Source organism: Rhipicephalus microplus, chromosome 3, assembly GCF_043290135.1.
Source record: "Rhipicephalus microplus isolate Deutch F79 chromosome 3, USDA_Rmic, whole genome shotgun sequence".
Classification (NCBI taxonomy): Eukaryota; Metazoa; Arthropoda; class Arachnida; order Ixodida; family Ixodidae; genus Rhipicephalus; species Rhipicephalus microplus.
Window position 1 is genome coordinate 220,879,375 of NC_134702.1, and position 24,616 is coordinate 220,903,990.

General features: G+C 44.7%; 1 protein-coding gene across 3 annotated transcripts in view; it reads right to left on the reverse strand.

Moving 5' to 3' along the window:
- LOC119176344 (fatty acid synthase-like) overlaps positions 1 to 24,616 on the reverse strand; it is a 220,445-nt gene that overhangs the window by 174,364 nt on the left and 21,465 nt on the right. For all 3 annotated transcript variants that reach the window (XM_075890734.1, XM_075890733.1, XM_075890732.1), the window contains 4 exons: positions 16,139 to 16,339; positions 12,802 to 12,924; positions 9,474 to 9,707; positions 1,122 to 1,423 (listed from right to left, as the gene is read on the reverse strand). In XM_075890734.1, the coding sequence (XP_075746849.1) occupies positions 1,122 to 1,423; positions 9,474 to 9,707; positions 12,802 to 12,924; positions 16,139 to 16,339 (860 nt within the window). The remainder of the gene's footprint in view (positions 1 to 1,121; positions 1,424 to 9,473; positions 9,708 to 12,801; positions 12,925 to 16,138; positions 16,340 to 24,616) is intronic.

Consider the following 24,616-nt stretch of genomic DNA (forward strand, 5'->3'; position numbering starts at 1 on the left):
GCCATTGTTCTGTTTTTGGCTGCGCTGAGCCGACCGCTCTTCGGACTTTTGTGAGGACGCCTTAAAAACGTCTCCTGTCTCTTTAACGTGACAATATCATTATCTTTTTCAAATCTATTTTCATTCTTGTCTTGCTTTGATGCTTTCTTTTCGTAGAGCTCACACCTAGATATTGGGTGTTTCCTTAGAATAAAAGTTTAGTTAAATGTAGCGCTTGTCCTGTGTCTTTCGCTCCTCTTACGTACATGCCTTTAGCACTTACAGAAGTTGTACATGAAGCGATATCAAAAACTGCAACTACAGTAATGTTTCATTTATTTCTGTGTTTCATTTCTCTTTCTTGGCATGTGAAATTCATTTTAGCGAAGGAGGTCGTTCACTTCTTGTGTTCGTAGCACTTGGCTCCACTCAACTTTGGGACTCGCTCTGCGATATCTCCACTCAAAATTCACGCAATTTTCTTTCTTGGTAGCCGAGTTGAGCATGAGTATGGGAAAGACAACCTGAGAAAGGTATACCCCGAAGGCGCAAAAAAAAAAACCTGAGGACCCAGCGCTTCTTTTGTATTCTTAGGCGTCCTCGTGTTTCTTTGCGGGCAAACCAAAGACGTATTACGAATGAGCCTACCAGATGGCTTTAAGAAAAGCTAAAACACATGCAACAATGGTTGAAACGCACAGTGAACGAAAGCCGAAGTAAGCCACGTCGGCAGGCCAACCAAGTGTTGATGGTATGGGGGGTTTAACGTCCCAATACCACCACATAATTATGAGAGATGCCATAGTGAAGGGCTACGGAAACTTTGACCACCTGCAGTTCTTTAACTTGCACCTATATCTGAGTACACGGGCCTACAGCATTTTCGCTTCCAACGAAAATACATCTGCTGCAGCCGGTAATCGATCCCGCGGTTTACCGGTCAGTGGCCGAGTATCTTAGCCCCCGGACCACCGCGGTGGGGTGCCAACGTAGGACGAACATCGGTGCACCACGTGTTCTGAACGCTTTTGTGTTGTTTTACCTAAGACTTAAAGTCCTCCTTTCTATTTTAAAGGCCGTCACCTTTCACTAGCAGCCATTTTTTGTAAATTATTCCTTCATGTGCACATTTTGATAATTACCTCAAGAGAGTCTTTCGTTCTTCCAGCCAGAAGGACAAGTCTCGGCACCTCTTTCTTATCTCGCACACTGGCATTCCCGTCGAGACCCGGTACTTGCTCCAGTATCACGTGTGCGTTGGTTCCTCCAAAACCAAAGTTGTTGACGCCAACTGGGCCACCTGGGAAGGGTGTGGCCTTGTCCACAATTTCAATGGTACCGTCGAGCAAGGACGGAATGTCGGGGTTGGGTTGCTGAAAGTGCAGGTTTCTAGCGATGACTCCTGTCTCCATAGCCAGAATAACTTTGGCCAATGAAGAAACACCTGAAAAACGTGAGAGAAAGTGAGTTTGGAGGCAAAAAGACTTAAGATCAAGTCATATTATTGCATGTCTGATTGTCAGAGAGCGTACTAAAGTAACCCTTGGGCACAAATTTAATGCTCGTGATAATTAGGTGAGCTTTTGAGACGGTACTACATCGCAGTGCACGATAGCGTCGGGAAGGAGGACACGACAGGTAGTACGCCTTTTTATTTACGCTCATATTCACAGCAACCGCACTCCTTTTGAAACAGCAATTGAAATGCGATGAACAGAAATAGGTTTCATTAAGATGTTCGCATTATTTTCTTCGAGAAATTATAAAAGTAAATTCTTCTTTGATGATGACGATAAGTGTAGTTTAGCGTCCCAAAACAACCATATGATTATGAGAAATGCCGTAGTAGAGGGATCCGGAACTTTCAACCACATGAGGTTCTTTAACGTGCACCCATATCTGAGCACACTGGCCTAACGGAGCAATAGCGTAGTCTACCGCTTACATTCATCTCCCAGCAAGTGATTGCAGCGGGCCTTGCAGAGGCATACTATGTCTCACCCAACATGCCGACACGCGTGCTGCTTTATTAGTTTGAAAATCACAGGAATTCATACGTATAATATAGTCTTTACATAGTATACGTGTCTGCACATGTTATACGAAGCCCAAGTATTCAGTCACGTACACTGAGATGCTTTGAAGCTTTCAGATTTGCAAGGTTAATTATATTTAGATCTATGCTAACCTGTTTTTTGAGCTTTAAAATGCTCCAGCTTTTCCATCACAATGTATATTGACTAGAGGCCGAATTCTTATGCACTGAAAATTGGGTTTTAGTAGTCGTAATTAGGTGGTTGAGACACAGTTTTAGGCCCTCAGTATTGTAAACATAGGCACAATAAATTTCTCTAAAACTTCAAGTTTTCGAAGAAAGACGTGCTCGGCCTGTGTCAGTCTGCGACAAGAAAAAAAATTAATTCCTTATGATGCTGCAGATGGTGCCCACAGTTTAGCAGAGCTATGACATTGTTGTTCAGCCCACATGGTTTCCAGAACACGATTTTTAATTTTCAGTGCCCAGAGTGGTGAATTAAGTGCCGATGGGCGAATAAGCACGCTTCAGTGTCTCTTTTTTTTTCAGCATGGCTGAGAAGTGCCGCACATGCAGGAGCAAATTAGCCAGACGAATAAAAGGCCAAAAGTGTTTTTAGCATAGTATTACCTGGGCCTAATCACACTGGGTTAACTTCTCCTCTTTCTAGCAACACCTCAAAGGGTTCCAGCCCACGTTTGAGCATTTTAAGCGGAGAAGTGTAATGGTGGTGGTAGAAACATTTTATTACAGAAAATGTACTAGAGAGTTGCATGCACTGGATGCTGGCTATCACGTTTGCCAAGATTGACAGCACTTGCAACCCGGAAAGCGGTGAAATGTGAATCTCGACTTCGCCTATTGCCCTTTACCTGATGGGCGGGTGCCTTAACATGGAGGATGTGACGTTTCAACGCCTCCTAGATTTCCCGTGCTAGCCAGATGAGCGCGAAACGCTGGTCATCTGTGGCGGCGCTGCGTACGTAGGGGTAAGGGTCTTTGTACTCGGCCTTTGAGATTGGCAATTTTGGCGTTTGCTACTAAGCTCAGAGGATGCCTTGTATTAAAAAAGTTGCTTGCTGAATGACGGCGTCACTTACGTAGCGTTAATTATAATTACGATTACGTCTTATTAAAAATTTTAACGCTATTTTTGTTGCATATAAGCTCCAAAAACATGAAAACCTATTTGAAGACACCCCTACTTGAGTGGCGCCACCACCGTAGTTCCGGCGACCACCGCTTCCCAAGTGAAGGCCGATAATCCGGCAGGCACGGGAAATCAAGGAGGCGTTGGACGTATTCATGCTGGGGATGAGTTACAAGGCAAACGAAAAACATAATGGCCCTGCAGCACGTCATAAGCATGAAGACATCCGAACGATCCCTCATTACAATCTCATTAGAAGGTGCCGTATCCACAAGAATTGTTCCTTATCACGTCACACTAATGCGTGACATTGCTAGAACTGTATGAGGCACCACGTGTAAATTGCGCGACCTGTTGCTTAAGAGAAGAATTAAAGTTGGTAGAGATATAAAAACATTAAAAAATTCGGGCACATTTTTAATTTTTTACTTCGAGTCAAGCGAGATGCAAGAATAAGCTGGCTTCATTGCGTTTGCGTTCACGATCTGGCCTTCTTGAACAAAAAGTTGCGTGACAAAAACGTGTCATTGCGCGACTCACATCCTGATGGTTCCAGTCCTGACAATGCTTGGCGTGCTTTTATGCGTTGTCCTTTACAGGCAGTTCATGTGGTACGCGCAACATTGTGTATCGTGCTAAATATACACAATCCACTGGCCTATCTAAAGGAGCGCGCATCGAGGGATCTATCCCAAAGCGAACGCCCAATCGACACAACACCTCTTGTGTGTACGAACAGACGTGAACGTGTCATGCGACTATAACCATGCGCTTGCATGACGCCTTGATACGTCAACGTCAAGCGATCTTCCGGCTCCAAGTTGCTCCATTACCGAAGAGGGCGAGGATGTATGAAGGGAAAAACGGTTAATACAGAGAAAAAAAAATGAAATAAGGGTTAGAAACAGGTGGGTGGGGCTCCTATTCTAGGGCTCCACTGGCCTCAGCAACACGCCGCGCCTGGTCCAGGAGCGCCATTTGGGCCTTCTTTTCCTCGCTGGCAGCACACTGCCAGCAATTCGCTTTTGCAGGGTGTCAAAATGAATTGTACTTCGCGCCCAGATAAACGCGGTAAGTGACGCCGTGTGGGTGTTGTGCGTGGGGAATGACACTTTGTTGGTGTTATCGAAGTTGTTCAGATTACATTCTGCAGTGGGGCTCGAAGAAACTGTGTTGACGTCAAGGATTTTGATTTGATTGATATGTGGGGTTGAACGTCCCAAAACCAGCATATGATTATGAGAGGTGCGGCAGTGAAGGACTCCAGCAATTTAGACCACTAAGTCAAAGATTTTTCACTGTCCCTAAAACACAGCGAGAGTGACAGCGACGATAAACTATCAGCTGCTAACTCACGAGCAGCGAGCTGCACTTCACGTCAGCTCGTGCGTTAATGTTGTTTTCACGCTTGTAAGTCACTTTGATTTTATTTATTGTACAACAACCTTCAGCGAGCTCAAAATGAGAGCATGGGTTTTTTTGTGCATTGCATGTAGCCCAATTCCAGTGGAAATTACGAAGCGTTGCACACTTCTAACGCACTCGACCTGAATTAGCGAAGCGAGAAGGTTAGAGCAAGAAAACGTACTTGCAGATACGTCTATAATCCACGCCTTTCTAACTTCTCCTGCACTTCACCGGTACCAACCGAACTACGTTGTTGTCGTTCGACTAATATTCACCATTGTGACGTTGCAAGAAGCGTACGCAGGTATTGGTTTCGATATCCTTGTTGCGATCGCGCTGATAGAACCTGCAACGTTTGAGTGCGGTGAATTGCACACTGTTACAGTCTCATCACGGACCCAACCACTACTCAATTGGAAGTTAAATCCTTGTGCTTCGTTAAAGAACGAAGTCCATGGCAATTACAATATATGCAGGGTAAGTACTGACGATAGCGTATATTGTTTCAAACCGTCGCTGCGTTAAACATTCGGTCACTGCAGCCGCTACGATGCGTTATTCACTAGTGGTCCACTACTGTGGCAAATCCGTCAGGCAGGCTCGGCACAAACTATCTCGGATTGCTGTTCAGTTCATAAATTCTTTCGAGTACGTGCAGTTTTTTGTAGCACGCGCAGGAATACGCAAGACATCGTGGATGCATGTTAAATCGCGGTTAGTGCTTCAACCAGATGCCTGTACTTGAAATAAACTAATGGTAAAGCGCGTTTGAGTACTTTATTCTCATCTCTACTACCGCGTCTAAGCCAGCGTTTTTAACCATCCCGCAGAAAGAGGCAGTAGACCACAAATGACGCTAGGCCGAAAAACAACGCCGCTCGCGTGATGGGGCTTATTCGGGCACTTGATGCAAACATGACCTCTTGGTCCGATGCCGGAGAAGGTAAGTAAGATATTAGGGCGAAGCTTCTTAAGCCGTGGGTCTTGCGTCCGCGACGTATGTAGTAGTAGTAGTAGTAGTAGTAGTAGTAGTAGTAGTAGTAGTAGTAGTACTAGTAGTAGTAGCAGCAGCAGTAATAGTAGTAGAAGTCGTCGCAGTAGTAGTAATAGTAGTAGTAGAAGTCGTCGCCGTAGTAGTGGTAGGTGGCCACCTCCCCAGCCGGACTAGAGGAGCGGCACGCGCGCACTCTTTTGAATTGAGGAGGAAACCCGCACACATTTATCATAAATAAAAAGATTGTGGTTTCTCACGGAATATTCTATGGAGGCGAGAATAGGTTCCTTAATCAACAATACATCTTGCTTTGAACTCATGCGTACTAAAGAAACTAGTAACACAAGAAGACACTTTAAGCACTATCTGACCAGAAAAGGTTGTCTCGTTGAGCTCACTGGGTGTAGCCTCCTTCATTTTAGCAAGGTTTAGCGAAGGTTAGGCCGTAGTGCCTTGAACTAGTGGCGGGTAAAGATAGGAACTAGACACGATGCGCAGGCCGTCAGAGAGTGCACACGTGTCGCTCCTCTAGTCCAGCAGTGCCACCTCTCTTTAGTCATTGGAATGTCCGCTGGATGGCGACACTTCTGTATGATTTATATATGATGAAAAGATGCGAGATGGTGGTACTTCGAGGGTTCACTAGGTGAACTGAGGAATGGACAGACGCACGGGCAGACAGATAGATGCTCGGACAGGCGGACACTTGGACGGGTGGATGGACAGGCGCACAGACGGACCAATGGACACATAAGTTAACGGGCGCACGGACGGACGGATGAACGCAAGGACGGACGGACAGACAGACGAAAGGACTGATGCATGGACGGACGGATGAAAAAATGGACGCGCGGACGGACGCATGGACGGGGGACGGACGCACAGATGGTCGGACGCACGGACGGACGCTGGCGCGGACGAACTGACGGATGTTTCGCATCACTCATCATCATGCACTCCATCGATATGCTCTTACTTTTTTGAAATGCGAAGCATTTCTTAGCGAACTTCGGTGAGTTTGGCCCTATCTATCTATCTATCTATCTATCTATCTATCTATCTATCTATCTATCTATCTATCTATCTATCTATCTATCTATCTATTCTCCCCAGTTTGGGTTTTCTTATGACCACCTCTTTTCCTTGGTGTAAACCAAACATTCGGACTATCTCCCAGAAGGAATGCCAAGCAGAAGTGGTGCACACAGCTTTGACTCGGTTGAAACGGGAGTCGACGCGAATGCAGGAAGAACAGTTTGAAGCGAAGCTTGGTATAGCGTTCGCAGATAAACGAGCCGAAAGAGTTTCTACTTGACCTGCACTCGAGAGGTGCGGTTGGTAGCGAGGAAGAAGCGAGAGAGAAGTGTGCTGCGAGTGGGTGGAGGAGGCGGCAGCTTCGGGCGTGGCTGTTAGTGAGAGGTGAGTGAAGGAGACAGTGACGTCAGCGCGCAGCGGCGGCGTGATTGACTTGACGCTGCTCCAACACCTGTGGCGAGGGGTACGCGTTGCAGCGCGTTCATAAGAGTGGGCGTACATACGGCTTCACACACGTGAGTCATAGGGGCGTTTCGCATTTAAAAAATTGATTCACAAATATGACTCGCTGGTCATGACATAAATAATGTGACAATCTAGTCGCGTATGTCGTCAAGGGCTTTCCGCTACACGTGTGGTATTTATCCGCGGGTATGCGAGTTCGCCACAGGTATGCGGGTAGGTGCAACCGCTTATTGACATTTTTTATCTATCCAGGAACGATGAGAGAAGCTATGGGTAATTTTAACGCGTTAGCGGGAAGAAAAAGCTGACATCGGCAGCGTTGACCTGACGAATCCAAATAATAAATGTAAGTGGCTCACAACAAATCAAACCCCAGAATTCTGAGTGGCAATCGAATACACCACGGAGCAACGCCTGCTCTCGGAACTCTTTTTGAAACAGACCCTACTTTTTGTCAAATGTCGATTGTGCCAATAGTTTGGGCTATCCGATTTTATAAACACCACAGGTGTTACAATGATAGAACCATCACGTTGAGTTTACGTCTATTGTAGGTAGGCACCGTCCGCTGAAATCGACTTTTGTAGCAGTGTCCGGGACTACCATTTTCGCAAGCGACAGTGCTTCCTATCTGCTTACAGATTGATTAATATGTGGTGTATAACGTCCCAAACCAACCATATGATTATGCGAGACGCCGTAGTGGAGGAATCCGAAAATTTCTACCACCTGTGGTTCAATAACGTGCATTTAAATCTGAGCATACGGGCCTACATTTCAGCCTCCATCGAAAATGCAGCCGCTGCGGCCTGGTATCTGCTTACTGCATCTGGTGTTGCATTATGCATGTTTTGTTACCATATTTACGGAACTGTAAACAACTGGTTATATAAAACATCCGCGGCTCTCTAACGTATGTCTCTACGAGCATTTGTGTATATCTTTAGCGCCACTACGTACTGATTCGCTCCATAAAAAACTGCTACACAGTCACCTTGCATCTGCATGCTTCGCATAACAATTATTCACAAGCTACGTAAGATGTGCCTTATTTTCGTTACAGAAAGAGCCATGCAAAAGTGGACCACATATTTCGTTTCGCCTTCAGAGACTGTTTGCCGTTCACGCAGCAAGGTTGTGCGAAGACTCCATAACACGGCGACCACGCCGTGCATACGCTCAGTGTAATCCGGCAAATAGATAGCGTGTGCGAACGATTACTTGTTTTCTTTTCGGGCAAAATTGATATTTTAACTGTAAGAAACTGCCCTTGTTTCGAAATAATTCAGAAAAATGGAAAGCAGGTCTTTCGCATAGTGTTTTAATAAAGCCGGAAGTCAAGCCTGTGAGAATCGCGTCGGCGTTTACTACCAATAGCACAGAACACGGCCGCGCTAGGTAGAGTGCTGCAGCGTAACTCCTCGCACCCAATGCGCTGCTCCCACGTGATATTACATGCGTTAGCATGAGTGCTCGCGATGGATGACGACTTTTTTTTTTTTGCAGAAGCACTTTCAAGCACTGAGGAGGATTTGTGGTAGATCGACTCAATGACACACGGAATCTGGTGAGCATGTGTCCGGTAAAAAAAAAAAAAGCCCGGCTGAAGCACGAAAGAATAAAGACCGGCCAGAGGTGGTACCTTATATTCATAAGGTTTCACCCAACATAAAAAAGATGGCGAGTCGGCATGGTGTACCGCTGGCGTTCACCGCTCCAAACAAACTGTCGAAGTTGTGCCCTCGCATCAATGGAAGCCAAGCTCAACAGCTGAAATGCTGCAAAAAGAAGCATGTGTGGCCGTTCACGAAGTGCGCCACTGGAGCGGTTTATGAAATTCCCCTATCGGATGGGAATAGCTATGTTGGCCACACGGGGCACTGCTTCAATGATTGAGCGAGGGAACACGCTCTTACAGTAAAGAATAGGAACGTTGCGCACCTGAGCGCCTATGTTACAGCTTATGGATACACACTAGACTTCGCGCATATTAGGATCCTGGGAAGAAGTACGAAAAAGTAAGCAAGAGAAATTCTGGAGACATATCACACAAACAGGGTAATAGGTGTGTTAGCGAAATGTCACTAAACCTGTATGAGACAGAAACAAGTTATCTAAAGAGAATGTGTCCGATAGCGTGATTAAGAGAAGGGCTGATCATGTAGCGCATGTGTCGATGAAGGGTGGGTTTATATTAACCTGTTTCCTCAAGAAATAAACAGCTGTAAGTAAGCACCCGTGGTGTCTACATTTGTTTCTTTCAGTGTGTGGTTGTTCCTTCGGCGCGACGTTGAATATTTAATCAATACCTGCTTTGTATTTCAGTCAAAACACTAAGCACTGGTCCTAATACACCGTGATTATTACACTGGATTTCAACACTATCGTGACAAAAGCGGTCTTCTTACCAGCGGCAGCTTCACTGTGACCAAGATTGCTCTTCACAGATCCCACCTTCAGAGGCTGAGTTCGCTTCGGATCACAGAACACACGGCTCACGGCAGCTAACTCGGGAGGGTCGCCCACCTTGGTGCCTGTGCCATGAGCTTCGACGTATAGCACGTGCTTTGGGTGAATCTTGGCTTCAGTGTAAACTTCTCGTATAAGCCTCTCTTGTAACTTCGCTGATGGAGTAGATATACCTGTAATATAGCGAAAAATGGCTAACATCCCCTTTTCGCTGTGGCTTTGTGGCAGATGTATATCAACTAAATAAAGGCATCGTTCAATACTGCCATTTCCAGAGACTATTGGCGACGTCATATTTTAGGGTGAACATATATCTAGACGGGGCATTTTGAGCCACACTGCCTTCCCCAGCTTAGCTTATAAGTAGGCTGAGCATACGACTTGCGCAATACGACACTCAAGTCGGGTGTGGGATGAGTTGAATCATCTATTCGGTATTAGGGGAACTATGCGGCATTGGCTCGTGGCCAATGCCAAAAAGTGCAAACGAGGTCAGTACTCTAGACACACACAAACACTAACTCACACACACATACAATATATATATATATATATATATATATATATATATATATATATATATATATATATATATATATATATATATATATATATATATATATATATATATATATATATAGTCCAGTAGATCTTCCGTGAGCGGTCACAACGTGGTTTATTTCGACGTTTCGGCCTAGAGTCTGGCCTTCATCAGGATATATATATATATATATATATATATATATATATATATATATATATATATATATATATATATATATATATATATATATATATATATATATATATATATATATATATATATATATATTGTTACGTGTTTCGGCTGACTGTAACAGGGCATAGTGGGACATACCCAAAAATGGCGCCCGAAACCGAGAGTGAAGAAGTGGACGTTGTTGATGAGCTGTGTTGGGCTGCGGACTGCCTACTGTTATTTCCACGTAACATTTTGGTGGAGGTGCTGGGTGTTTCAGAAGGAACAGAGAGACCACAGAACCAATACGTCTTCGGTTTATTGTTGACAGAACAGGAAAAAAAATGCTGAGCGTGACCCTGGCTACTTCTTCTTCCTCGCCTCCGAGCTCCATCTTCAATGTGTTTTCTACACTGGGTACCCTTTTGACAACGAATCTACGCAGTGGACGCCTTCTTAAATCTGCTATCATGGCTCTGGGTGAGGATACGCCTTCGCCACCCACCTCGGCAACGACAGCAGCCCCGTACGTCGCACTAACGCAACCCCGCGATCCCGGTACCTTTACTGGGGAGAACAACGCCAATGTGGACAAGTGGCTCATTATATACGAACGCGTCGGCAAGCAATATGGCTGGGACCCAACCGTTATGCTTGCGAATGTCATTTTCAATCTTAACAAGAGCCCTCGCATCTAGTTTGAGACCCACGGGCACAAAATCACAAGCTGGGAAATGTTTAAACAAAAGCTCCGCGACCTTTTTGGCAGCCCCTTTGATCAACAGCTTGATGCCCGAAACCAATGGCCGTACGTTCACAGACGTCCACCAAGCCCCACATGACTTATATTCAAGATGTCTTAGCGTTGTGTCAAAAGGCCGATCCCAACATGACTGAGGCTCACAAGATATCACAGATCTTAAAAGGAATCGCCGACGATGCGTTCATCCTTCTTGTATTTACGAATGTAACAACCATCGACGCCATGATCAAAGAGTGCCGCCGTCTCGAGCAGGCGAAGAGGCGACGCATTTTACACCAGTTCCAGCGGCTACCCAACACCGCTGCAACGTCGTCTTGCGAAGCCACTCCTTTTCAGCCGTCTACAGCCGAAGACGTCACGCGCATCGTCTGACGTGAACTCGAGGCCGCTTACCCGGCCGCCAAGAAATCGACGTAGCCCAACGCCTCAACGCCAGATGTCTCTTTGATCCAGGCTCTTGTCCGCCATGAATTCGCTAACCTTGGTGTCCTGTCCACTGTATCCACCATGGATAATACTGATTCCTCGATAGCTTCTGTGGACATGAAACGTCGCCGTCCGTACTGTCTTTGTGCATACTCCTATCTTTGTCAAAGATTGCATAGCTCGTTCACGTTCGCCTTACGTTGTTTAGTTCCTGTTCCTTCCTAATTCCGCCATGTCACTCTTACTTCTTTCTAACGTTTCTTCCTCTTTTTCTCTTTTTTCTTCTTTTTTTGCTGTTGTTGGTAATACTTTTGTTCTGTCCCCTTCCCTCCTGTCTCGAGAAGCTATAAGAAGACACGAAATTGTGTAAATGCTATATAGAAGGATTGGAATTTTAGGTAGCATCACTCAGGCCCTCATTTAATGAAAGGAATTTGCGACACGACTTTCATTTTAGTAGTTTAATCCTACAGTTCAGGGGAAGGATACATACATACATACATACATACATACATACATACATACATACATACATACATACATACATACATACATACATACATGCATACATACATACATACATACATACATACATACATACATACATACATACATACATACATACATACATACATACATACATACATACATACATACATACATACATACATACATACATACATACATACATACATACATACATGCCCCGCCGCAGTGGTCTAGTGGCTAAGGTACTCGGCTGCTGACCTGTAGATCGCTGGTTCAAATCCCAGCTGCGGCGGCTGCATTTCCAATGAAGGCGGAAATGGTGTAGGCCCGTGTGCTCAGATTTAGGCGCACGTTAAAGAACACCAGGGGGTCGAAATTTCCATAGCTCTCCACTACAACGTCTCTCATAATCATACGGTGGTTTTGGGACGTTAAACCCCGCGTATCATCATCATATGCATACATACATACATACATACATACATACATACATACATACATACATACATACATACATACATACATACATACATACATACATACATACATACATACATACAACGCGTGTGTATGTCCTCGCCTGTATATCGTCCTCTGTTGGCATTACTGACGGAACACAGGAATACATAGGCAAGGGCTACAACTGGAAACTATTGAATTCTCACACAGGCACTGCTGCAGCATATCTGAACAGCTTATAAATTACTAGAAAGCACCCATTTAAATATAAGTCCACGTTATAAGGCCCACAAAGAACCATCGCAATAACTTTAGAGCAACAAGTAAAGACCACATTGTTTGGGACAACATTTTGATGGACACGTCAGTGAGTCACTATGCTACCGGTGATTAGGTTTCAGAGTGCTCTCACCTTCGGATTTGTAGCCATCAGCACTGATCTTGATATGGGCCACTTTGGTGTAGATCCGACGAGCGTGGCGGGCTTGTTGTACGAAAAAAACACCCACAGTTTCACTTCGGGCGAAGCCATCAGCTGCACAATGATGAGTTTTGTTAGTGCTGGCCGACCTAATGAAGTTATTTACTTTTCGTGTATTTTTAAAGGCGGCCCCTCAATACAAAACTGAATGGCACCTAATCCTACCTCTCAGTGCATTTTCCAGCCGCGATAACTTGAATATTGCAATATAATGTTAACACACCACAAATTAGTCATGTCTTTACATTCAGCATTCTGCGCACACTATCTAAAAAGAGCTTGACAAAACCATTTCACATTTATTAGCGGAAATGCGTAGTGTTTTCTGGATAGCAAATTGCGGGGACAATATTCTTGTCTCGCACAAGAGGAGCAATACGGGCTGAATGATAACGCTTCGTTATTGGCCTCTTCATACAGCGAGTAATAGACAGCACCACAGAAGATACACATAAACATATCTATACCTTATTTCGTCCTGTATTTTATCAAAGTGACAGTAACCACTTCTTCAAAATTGTGCGCAGCAACATTCAGAGGGAGGCACTAAACAATTAGAAAATCACATTTGTCTATTCCGGCTTCCATGGGATTTCGTCTATCGTCCATGTGCGCTGAGTTATGATAACTTTTCGTGCAATAAAGGAGTAAGCACAGACGTTAAAATCTTTTTCAAGGTACAGTGTGAGTGAATCAGGTTAGCACCACGATCTATGGTATGCACCCTATTTAACAGATTCGAAGTACTGGCTGCGACTGTTGTTCGTTTTCCTGCTTCTTGAACGTTATCTCTGCCCTCAACTCCGGCTTACTATTTTATCGGTTGGTGTGCGCAGTCATTTTCCTGGTAGTTGTCATCGTCACTACTAAAGAACTCAACATCTTTTCAATGCAGCAAACTGCAGTGAAGTGGTTGCATCGTTTTATGCTGCCTCTCGAAATTAAAATCTTGCGACTTTTGTTCTGGTGAAACGGAACAGTTACGGAATTATTGTAGATGTTGGGTAGGGTACTAAGGCCTGTTTAAGTCACTGCTGGAAGAGGGATTACCTCCAGTAGCCGAGATGTCTCTGCATTGTGTTCAAATAATTTCTATGAAGGGCAAAAAAAACACAAAAATTCCTTTTGCATTCAGCACGTTTTACTATTATGGGAAGGACTGTATGTCGTTGTTGAGTACGTAGCCCTATAGCGATCGTGCTCTTTTAGTTCATTACCATCAGGTGGGTTTGCCATAATATGCGAACTTGCCTTCGCCATAATCAGTAAAACATGAATATCAAGTGGGCTGGTGCATAGTTCTTCACGTATTTCACGTTTCTCCTGTTCTGTAATAATGTATTATTAGGGCTTTTCGATCTTTGCTGGTACAATAGAAGTAATGTTGAAAGAATTCAACGTAGATTTGGGAAGTTTTACTACACGCAGAAAGCTTCAAATTTTCACCATATACATTTTTGTGCAGTCTTCTCTTGTTACTTTAGGGAAGTACCAAATGGCTTTTGGCGATTTCCTTACCTCATCTTAAGCAATGCATCAACCTTCATTGTACTGCTCGGCTTTGGTTAACTTCAGTGTTTGGCAAAAATGTAGATCATACTCAATCTATTCTTCCCCATTTATTACGCGACTGAGATAGCTAATAAAACTACCCACCTTTCGTTGTATGTGTTGTGGTGCTTGCTACACGGAGCAACCACTCGATTATATATTTACGTATATATGTTCGGGATGGTAGGAGTGGAATTTAATTGAAGAGGTTATGAAATGAGCACGTTCTTCTGAAAGCACAGAAACGTCAAAAGTGCTTGAAAAAGCTTTGCTGAGAGAGCAAAAATATTAGGCTAAGAATTTTTGTAATGCACTGTCCCAGTTATGAAAGAGAATTCGCAAAATTAGGCTGCAGCGATCTTAACCTAGATGGCAGGTGGGTCACTCTCAAGCCAAGAAAAACAAGAACAAAATTAAGTGAAGACATAAATAATAAATTAATCTAAGCTCAATTGGGATAAAAAGAGGAATCGTGTTTTTTTTTTCTTGGGAAGCAGTACCTTGTTTGGAAAATAGCGATATAGAAATCATTACCAGTGTCGTGACAGCACTGATTGTACATGCACCAATCCACCTTAAACATAGGACACTTGGCCAAAACTGAACTTTCTCTAGCATCTAAATATGCAATACAAAAGCAACAGCAGACACAAATAACTCGATGAACCTTCGTGCTATCATAATAAGGGCAGGGACATAAGTATTAAGTTTAGCCAGAAAATTTTAGCAATGCGCTAAATATTGGTTCTCATTTTGTCTTAAAAAAGCATTTGTTCTCAGAACATTGGGGATAAAAAAAGCTGCATAGTTGTGAATGCCAAAATCATTTTTTCATGAGCTGTGCAAGATTCGAAGCACCATGCGCATAGCATTGTCGTTATCGCAGAAAGTTTGTGTCCCTTTTGTGTTTGTCACAACGCTCGCCTCACCGAATATAAGTGCTTTGAAAGTGTAGGGGTTTCCGAGGCCTGCGATTTCTTAACGTAAGAGATTGGATATAGTTGGTAGATACTGACGTTAAACAGACATGGTGTACAAACACGGAGAGAACACAGAAGTTAACACATCACAACCGCCAACTAACAACTGCAAAAATGCGCAATGATGGAGACGAAGGCACGGAAGCTTGCCCCGCCGTAGTGGTCTAGTAGGTAAGGTACTCGACCGCTGACCTGCAGGGCGCGGGATCGAATCCCGGCTGTGGTTCCTGTATTTTTGCTGGAGGCAAAAATGCTGTAGGCCCGTGTGCTCATATTTGGGTGCATGTTAAAGAACCCCCGGTGGTCAAAATTTCCAGAGTTCTGCACTACGGCGGTTCTCATAATCATATGGTGGTTTCGGGACGTTATCTCCCACATATCTAAGCCACAGAAGCTTGTCCGCACCTACATCTTGCATGGATATCGGCATGTAACTTTTCACGAATTCTGTTTTTTTCGCCACCGAGTGGCTTTTGTAGTGATTAGTCGGCGTTTGTGTTGTATGGTATTCACTCTTTTATTCGTCTTCGCGCATTTTGTCTCTTTGACTGGGATTTTAATGATAAGCATATATTTCGTATAAAAGTCCTTTTTTATTTGCTCTTTTCCAAAAGCGCTCTTGAATCACCAGTAGTCTAAAGGCCGCAAGAGACAACAAAAGCATGTCATCATTATTCGGAAAGAAACGCGACAAATTTGATTTGTTGTAACTTGGCAGTGAGGCTTTGAAGACGTACCTTGTGCGTCGAATGACTTGCACTTTCCATCTGGGGACAGCATACCGAGGCGCGAGAAGCTTATTGAAGTCGCTGGTTTCAGGGATACCATACATCCACCTACAATGGCCGCCTCGCACTGTCCAGAGCGTATTGCCAGCACAGCGTGATTCAGTGCTGATAGGGTTGATGAGCATGCTGTGTCCACCGTCACACTCGGACCTGGACATGCAGAAAATAAATATGGTAAGTCGCGTCTCCTGAATTGCGTATTCGTTCTCTCCAACTACGGTAATAATAATGTAGGGCTATGCAAATATCCATGAGAAGCACGTTATGCCGGTTCGTTTCAATAAGTTTCGCTGAACTTACTTTGCGTACTAGTCCTCAGTAAAAACATTCTTGCCTTTCTTCTTACCGCGTGTACAGTGGAGGCGACTTTTAGTGAAAACAAAGTGCTTGAGCTGCAAATTCAGGAATACCGATATGTGTGCGCACGAGCATGAAGGTTGGGGGTGGAGGGCAGCTGGAGGGGTGGGTTGGAGTGGAGGGGGGGGTGAGAGCAGTTACGCCCTTTGGTTACATAAGTGGAAGGGGATATACAGTCAGCGGCATGCAGTGACATAATAAAGACGGGAGTGCTACAACGAACATTTGCCACCTCCCCCCTGAAGCTCAGAAACCCTGCGCACGCCTATGAAAATACTTCATGGTGAAATGCCAAGTAGTTTCTTTGAATGTACACTTATGTTATGCCATGGCATTCCTAACAATAAGAATACTTTAGAATCTGCTAAGCATGGCGGTAAGAAACACACCCAGCTCGTATGTTTTTGTGTGCGTAGCTTTCTTTCAGCGTCAAGTAACTGATAAAATATATGAGACCGTGGCTGAAATGGCTGAGGTGTAATTGGCCGTAGCTTAGTTGGTTGAGTTATCCGAAGACTACTTATGAAGTCCCTGCCACCAGCAAGTTGTGTTTTAATCTACCTGACTTTCCTCACATCTTCAGCAAATTACGTCAATGCAGTTGAAAATAGCGCAATTTGTGTCCCCTCTACTTGCCGATGTATCATGGTCCGATGGTTTTATTACAGTTAAATCCAACAAAAACTCCAGCCCTTTGAAATTTTCTTTTTTGAATTGTTCATTGCGAGTGTCTCGTTTCGTAGATTAAAAAAAAGGTGACTGCGCCCACTGGATTCACCTGCAACTTGGGCTGCTCTAAAAGAAGCGAAACTCAGGCGGCGTGGATTTATTACGCCTACTATCCAACGCTGATTCATTTAATTGTGATTACTTGATGGTACCACAGCAACGCATAGTGAGGCATGTACGGACCATAAACGACAGCACACATACGTAAACACACAAAATGTTGGGAAGCGCATTTCATTTTGATGCATTAGGATTTCACTCGCAAATGCTGCGAACCATGCTGGGCGCAGGCAGCCAACAGTGTAGGAGAGGCGTTGCTATAGCGCAAAATCACACTGTTAGGATTGTGCGTATAGGATGCGAATAGTCTAGAGCGCACGCAATTAAAGTTGTTTCTCTCTCTCTGTCTTTCTAGAGCGTATGCAGCCGCCATCAATAGCTCTGCAATCCGACGACCACACAGACCTCGTGAACATTGAAACGCAAGTTTATACAAATTTATTGCAATAGGCGATAGCTTATCGAACTTTCTATGAATGCAATTGTCAGTGGTGCCGCAACTCGCCACGACCCTCCACGAAAGATTGGCTATCGCGTGGATTTTGATGCCATCAGGGTCACGGATGCGGAAGATAGCCGCAAAATAAGCAGTTCTAGGACTACTGGCATATTGAAACAACACCTGAAAACAAGAGCTCAACTGGGATCTTAGCGAGTGTATACGTGCACGGTCTACGTAACCAGTGGAGAACACACTGAAGACAAAAGAACGGCGGCAAGGACGATCAGAAGTGGGGGGGATGAATGGATTGATGAAAAACTTTTATTAAGGTCCTGAAGAATTGAACCCCCGTTTTATAGGGGTAGGATCGCAGGCCGCTCCCACGTTGGGACGGGGAGGCCCAGCCTCACCGCCGCATTGTGGGCCTTCTGGACAGCCTTGAGTTGTTGTATGAGAACCGGACTCGTGAGCATTAAATGAAAGGAGTTCTCTGAAAATTCTTCATTTTTTCTTTGCAAAGAGGGGCACCTCCAGAGCATGCGGTTAAAATCACTGCGATTCTGGCTGTCCGGAGAAAGTTCTGAAATATAGGAGTAATGGCTATAGGTTACGAGGCTAGGGTATGTTCCCGTCTGAAGCATGCGAAGAAAGATTTCCTGTAGCCTAGACACATTTTCGTGTGGCAATGGAAAGGACCTACGGCCTAATTGGTAATGCTTCGTGATCTCGTTGAAGGTAGTCAAAATGTCCCTAAAATGAAGGCTGGTGGCTGACTCCTCTGTCTGAGAAGCACAAGTCCCGGCGCGGTAAGTGAAGCCTCGCGCCTTGGAGTGGGCTAGCTCGTAGACATTGGGAAGGCCTCCGACCCTCAAGCCAAGGTGAGCAGGGAACCAAATAATTGTGTGGTGGGTGAGTTCCCTGTGAGCAAGAATTCTTAAAACTTCCTTGCACACGGAACCAGAAGCGAAAGCCCTAGAAGCGGATTTAGAGTTCGTATAAATATCAGTCCTTTGTGGATGAAGGAGTGCAAGTGCAATGGCCATCTGTTCTGCTTTGTAAGACGAAGTGGTTCGAATCGACGCCTAGGATAAAATCTGACCCTTAGTATCTAAGAATACTACCGCAAAGCGAGCGAAAACGCCATACTGGGCGGCATCAACAAAGCATGAAACAGACGAGTGTTTGTGAGCTTGAGCTAAAAGAGAGGAGGCTCGAGCGACAAGCCTGCCCGCGTTGTACTGTGAATGCATACTTCGTGGAAGGGGGCATACTTTGATGCGAGAACGTACATAATCATCGAGTGGCGTATTTTACACTTCGAGCATCAGGGGGTTGACTCCAGTGTCAACCAGAATCTTTCTCTCCGCTGGTGTGATCGAAAGCCTGGCAACCTGTGCCGTTTGTTGAGCCTCGATAACTTCTTCAAGCGTGTTGTGGACTCCAAGTTTCATAAGGTTCTCAGTGCTTGTGCGCATAGGAATGCCAAGAACTTTCTTAATGCTTTTCCTTATGAGGATGTTCAATTTATTTCTTTCATGGAGTTGCCACCTGTGCATAGATGCGGTATAGCTTATGTGGCTCATCAAGAATGCACGGAATAGTCTGAGGAGGTTGTGCTCTCGAAGACCACCCCGACTGTTCAAAATGCGTGAGATTAGTTGGATGACCCCTTCCGCCTTAGAAGTCAGACGGTCGATCATGCGGCCGTTCTGTCTATTAGCCTCGATAATCATGCCCAGAACGCGTATGAAGTCCACCCTTGGAATACGCTGCCCTGATGCCTTGTGCAGCCTAAAGTCGATGTCAGCCAGTGGTTGCCAGATACTGGGTTTGGGCCCCCGTCTCGTGGGTCGATATAAGAGAAGTTCGGACTTTGCTGGCGAGAGATTGAGGCCCATTTCATTTATGTAGACTTCAACACAGTCTACGGCCTCTTGAAGAGAGCTCTCCACAGAGCCCTCCGAGCCACCGACACTCCATATGGTGATGTCGTCCGCGTAGATGGCGAACTTGATGCTTTCTTGGTTTGAGAGCTTTGCAGCAAGGCCGCACGTTGCAATGTTAAAAAGCAGTGGGGAGACGACTGAGCCCTGCGTGGTGCCAAAGGAACCGAGATCGTAGGGCTCAGACTTGAGATCCCCAAGCTGTATAGTGGCTTTTCTATTCCTGAGGAACGAGCTGGTGAACTTGTGAAAGTTGGCTCCTAAGTTGAGAGAAGAGATGGAGGCAAGTATGTGGGAGTGCGAGACATTGTCAAAGGCCTTTTCAAGATCCAGACCGAGAATAGCTCTAACGTCTTTTGTCTCGTGATCTATGATGTGATGCTTCAGCATTTTCATGACGTCCTGAGTAGATAGGTCCGGTCTAAAACCTACCATGTTGTACGGAAACAGGTTAGTCTTCTTTGTGTGGGGGGCATCACCAAGAAATGTCGTTAGCTTCAAAGCCGGCCAGTCGCATATAATGAAAGGAAGGAATTTGTCCCGAATCGTCGAGTAAATTTATAGTTGGGACTTTCATCATTAAAACCTTTTGACCAAAAGTAGCTGGAGTTTTATTTTATTCGTAAATATGAAGTGCAAAAATCTTTGGCGCAGTGGGAAGCACTTCTCGCCACCTCAGACTTGCAGCTACAACGAACGTTCCTGAACCACGCTCGACTGGCGGCACACGCCAATGAAGCCTTGGACATAAGGTCCCACCCACGTAGCTCCTAAACTCCTCTTTTTCTCAAAATTGTTATTCTGCTCCTTCTAAATTACTTGTATAAAAGCCGACACGCTATACCGATTGGCAGATTATTGACGGCCGACGCTCTGTTGAGCATTAACGTCTACAGCGCGTTTCGCAGCTATTGCCTGTTGAGTGACATCTCGTTTTCAGGGCACACATTCACCCCCCAAAAAGAGTTTATTCTTTAAAACACCAACTCTTGCCTTCGTCAAGCGTTCCGACAATGTGGTATTATAACAAGGCATTTACTGAACCAGCGTATCCTATAACAGCACTTTGAGGGCCACTTATGTGCTCATTTCAGTATTCACCCTGAGATCAGGATATAGGGGGCAGCACCGTCACCGTGCTAGTCTAGGTAGGCTGCCAGCAGAGCGCATGTCAATGCACGCAGCGGCTCGTTTTCCGAGCGCTGTGAGCCGATTGTCGGCAAATAAAATGCGTTGACTGCTGTCCACTCGTAACATTTATGCCATTCATTGCTTAACAGATGCGTGAAGCTCACCGAACGTTACTACTACTTGTGACAGAAACGCAGTCTGTCGCAAGTTCACAGAGTTCACGCTTGGCAACTGTCTGTGCGTTCGCTCTGCAGTGTGTCACGTTTCTTGTATTTTTATTCTAGGTGTTGATCTTATGTCCCATGTACTATACACTGCTGTAGCATGTCTGAATTCAATTTTCATTCACGCTGGTCATGAATACCTACCCCCTCAGCCCCCCCCTCTCTAAAAAAAGAAATAAATTCAATATTTTTGGGCGATGAAGCCAAAAATACAGCAATTACTCATACGCATTTTTGTCCTAATTATTTATTCATGGTATAAACGTAGGACAGTCGATAAGTTTATTGAGCAAAGCTATGTGACTTACAGCGCTTCAGCACACTTGTTATTACTCTTTTAGTATAAAAAGGTAATAGTTGTGCCTGCAGTTTCTTATATTGATTATCTGCATCAAAGTGATGCAAAGGATCGATTATAAAAGGGAAAAAAGGTTTGTTTGTTTTTTCAAGCGAATGTGGGTCCACTACATCCGTCAGTCTAGCACAACGCCACAAAACCGCTCAAGTTAATGTAAAAAAAAAATATGACGTTCTCCTTGAAATTATGCGACGTATGTCAGGCAAGCCATCTGGAATAATTTTGACAATCTGTTCTCTTTTAAGCGAACCAAAATCTAAAAACACAGGTAAGGCAGTTAGAAAACTCCAACCAAAAGTTGTATTATTGCGTTTGAGTCAGCACTTGGACTGGCTTCGAAACGACGGTTTTCTGAATACGATTTTTGGTTGGGGTTTTCTAATGGCCTCACTCCTATTCCAAGCAGGCAGACTTCTGCCAAATGTTCACCTTTGATAAGTACACGGTTGTGTCTGTATGAATATCGCCCCATGCTAAAAGTTCGCACAACACCTCAAGTTTATTCAGCTCCGTGTCATTTAATTGAAGTACCGAAGTGTCAGAATTTACTATACAGCAGTATCGTAGAACTAGAACCGTACAAAATGAGGTTATCTCAAGAACAACTAAAGCTCGTCACAAAATACCGATAAGCAAAAACGCCATAATGTTTTTGGAAGTAGACACCTAACAACTATGTAAAAGTCCGTTTATACCCGAGTCGCTAAAACGCTTCCACGCGATATTCATTATTTGTCACGTTTGGGACGACGGCGAGTGCACATTACGATGGGCTTTACGAAGTGGCACCTACACCGACATGGTCCTCGCAAAGAGAGGCTACGACGACGACACACATGTATATCCCCAAGTGCTCGACCTAATATTATTGCGGCTTATATACAGCCGTGCAAGGCCAAATGCTTCTGTAGACAGTGCTAGACAAACATAGAAGCAGTTGCTCTTGCGCTAACAGAGTGGGACAAACCACCCTTTGAGCACTAGCATGAAGTGCGTTACTAGGGTGGATATGTGACTGTTTGTGTGAGTGTTTGCGAGAGTCAAGATTGCGTAATTATCTTACGATACGACGAATAACCAAATAACCCACCAACAAGTTTCATCTGGTTGCGTTTCCTGTTGTTTTATAGTGGTATAGGCCACCTTCAAAAGTCATTTTTTCGCGAAATAAGTTTTTAGCGTTTTATTTTTCTTGCCCGCCCAAACATTCACATATATGTTACAACAACAATTATCCTCCTAGCGCCATTCGTTTGCGAGTTACAGCAAGTTTTCTATATCATATGCTCCTATAGCAAAACCAAAACCACATTTCCAACTGTGGTTTCGGTTTCGAAAAATCGCTTTCAAAAGCAAGTGTTGTTTCGTCTATATTAATGCTATTCAAAATGATTTATGCATTTTATTGTGACTGTTATATAAGATGATGTCAATAAATACAACTTTGTGTTTATAAGTCTTCGTTAATCTTTAACAACAGCCACAAGGGAAACGCATGATGCTCGTCGGAATTTTTGTTGTTTGCCTTGGTCAGGCTGCGTCAGGCTTCGTTCTGTATTTGTTCCACGTGTAAACGCTACTAGGGCTGTATCCTTAGGCCACCTGGACCATAATATGACCAGCATGGGGAAGTGCAGAACACTGAAGACGAGGAAGCGCAAGTTCGCTGGAAGTCGCTACACGATGACGAGGCGGCCTACTGACACAGACGCCGGAATTTCGGCGACCGCGAAGAAGCTTGGGGACACAAACAAGGCGTACCAGGCTCCACTAGAGAATTATGCGCTCCAAGGGAACAGAATAATGGACATTCTTTCTTCAGTGTTTTCATCGCTGGCATGTTCCAAATGCATGACCACAACACTGAAGCTCGAAGAACGCTCTAACCAAGGGATATGCTCGGCTTGTGCGGTCGTCTGTACAGACTGTAGGTTCAAGCGCCCATTTCATACGTCGAGAAAGGTGGCTCGTGCCAATGAGAAAAATTTACGTCTGGTTTTTGCGATGCGCCAGTTAGGAATAGGGCACGCTGGTGTGAAAACTTTTTCCAAAGTGATGAACATGCTTGCTCCTCCACGTCAGTCCGCCTACGACAAATTGTCATCTCGGCTTTCTGCAGCGGCAAGAGAAGTGACGTCAAAGTCGATGACTGATGCTGCTGTGGAAGTTCATCGTGTTGTGGGGAGTGCCGAGTGTGGTGTTTCAGGTGATGGCATGTGGCAGAAGCGTGGCCATTGATCTTTGAACGGTTGTGTGTCTGTGATTTCTGTTGACACGGGAAAGGTTATTGATGTTGAGGCCCTTTCTAGTTTGTGTAAGTCTTGTAAAACCTAAAGCAAGTTGAGGCAGATGGTGCTTTTTACCAGGAATGGAAGGCAATCCACACTTCCTGTCAAGCATACAATGAAGGAAGTGCTGGCAGTATGGAGATGATTGATCTATACCGAATATTTGAAAGGTCGAAAGGCAAAATATATTTGAAGTACCTGCAGTACTACGGCGATGGTGATTCCAAGAGCTATGCCGCTGTCAAAGACATGTATGGAAAGGACAGTGTGCAGAAACTGGAATGTATTGGGTGTCCAGAAGCATGTTGGCTGCTGCCTCAGAAAACTGAAGAAGACAATGCGTGGACTCAGTGGTAAAAGAAAGCTCACTGATACCCTCATTGACCGCCTGCAAACCTACTGTGGCATCGCCATAAGGGCTAATGTGGGGGACCTTTCTGCAATGAAAAAGAATACCCTTGCCAGTCTTTTTCATTGCAGCTCTACCGACAAGCAGCCGAGACATGGCCTGTGTGCACTTGGACCGAAAAGCTGGTGCGGATACCAAAGGGTCAAAGCACTTGGCCAAGGGAAATATGTACACAAAGGAGGTCTTCCAAATGATGTGCTCAACAAAGTTAAAACTGTCTACAATGATCTGTGCTCTGACTAATTTCAAATGAAGTGTCTTCACGGAAAGACTCAAAATGCTAATGAGTGTTTTAATGGTCGATTATGGCAGCGGGCACTCAAAGAGGTCTACGTAAGCTTGCCTACAGTAATGTTTGCCTTGTTTGATGCTGTGGCACACTTTAATAATGCCACTGTAAGCACCCTAGATATCCTGAGGCAAGCTGGCATAGAACCAGGGTACCACACGACGAAAGCTTGCATCACCGGGGATCAGATCACCTGC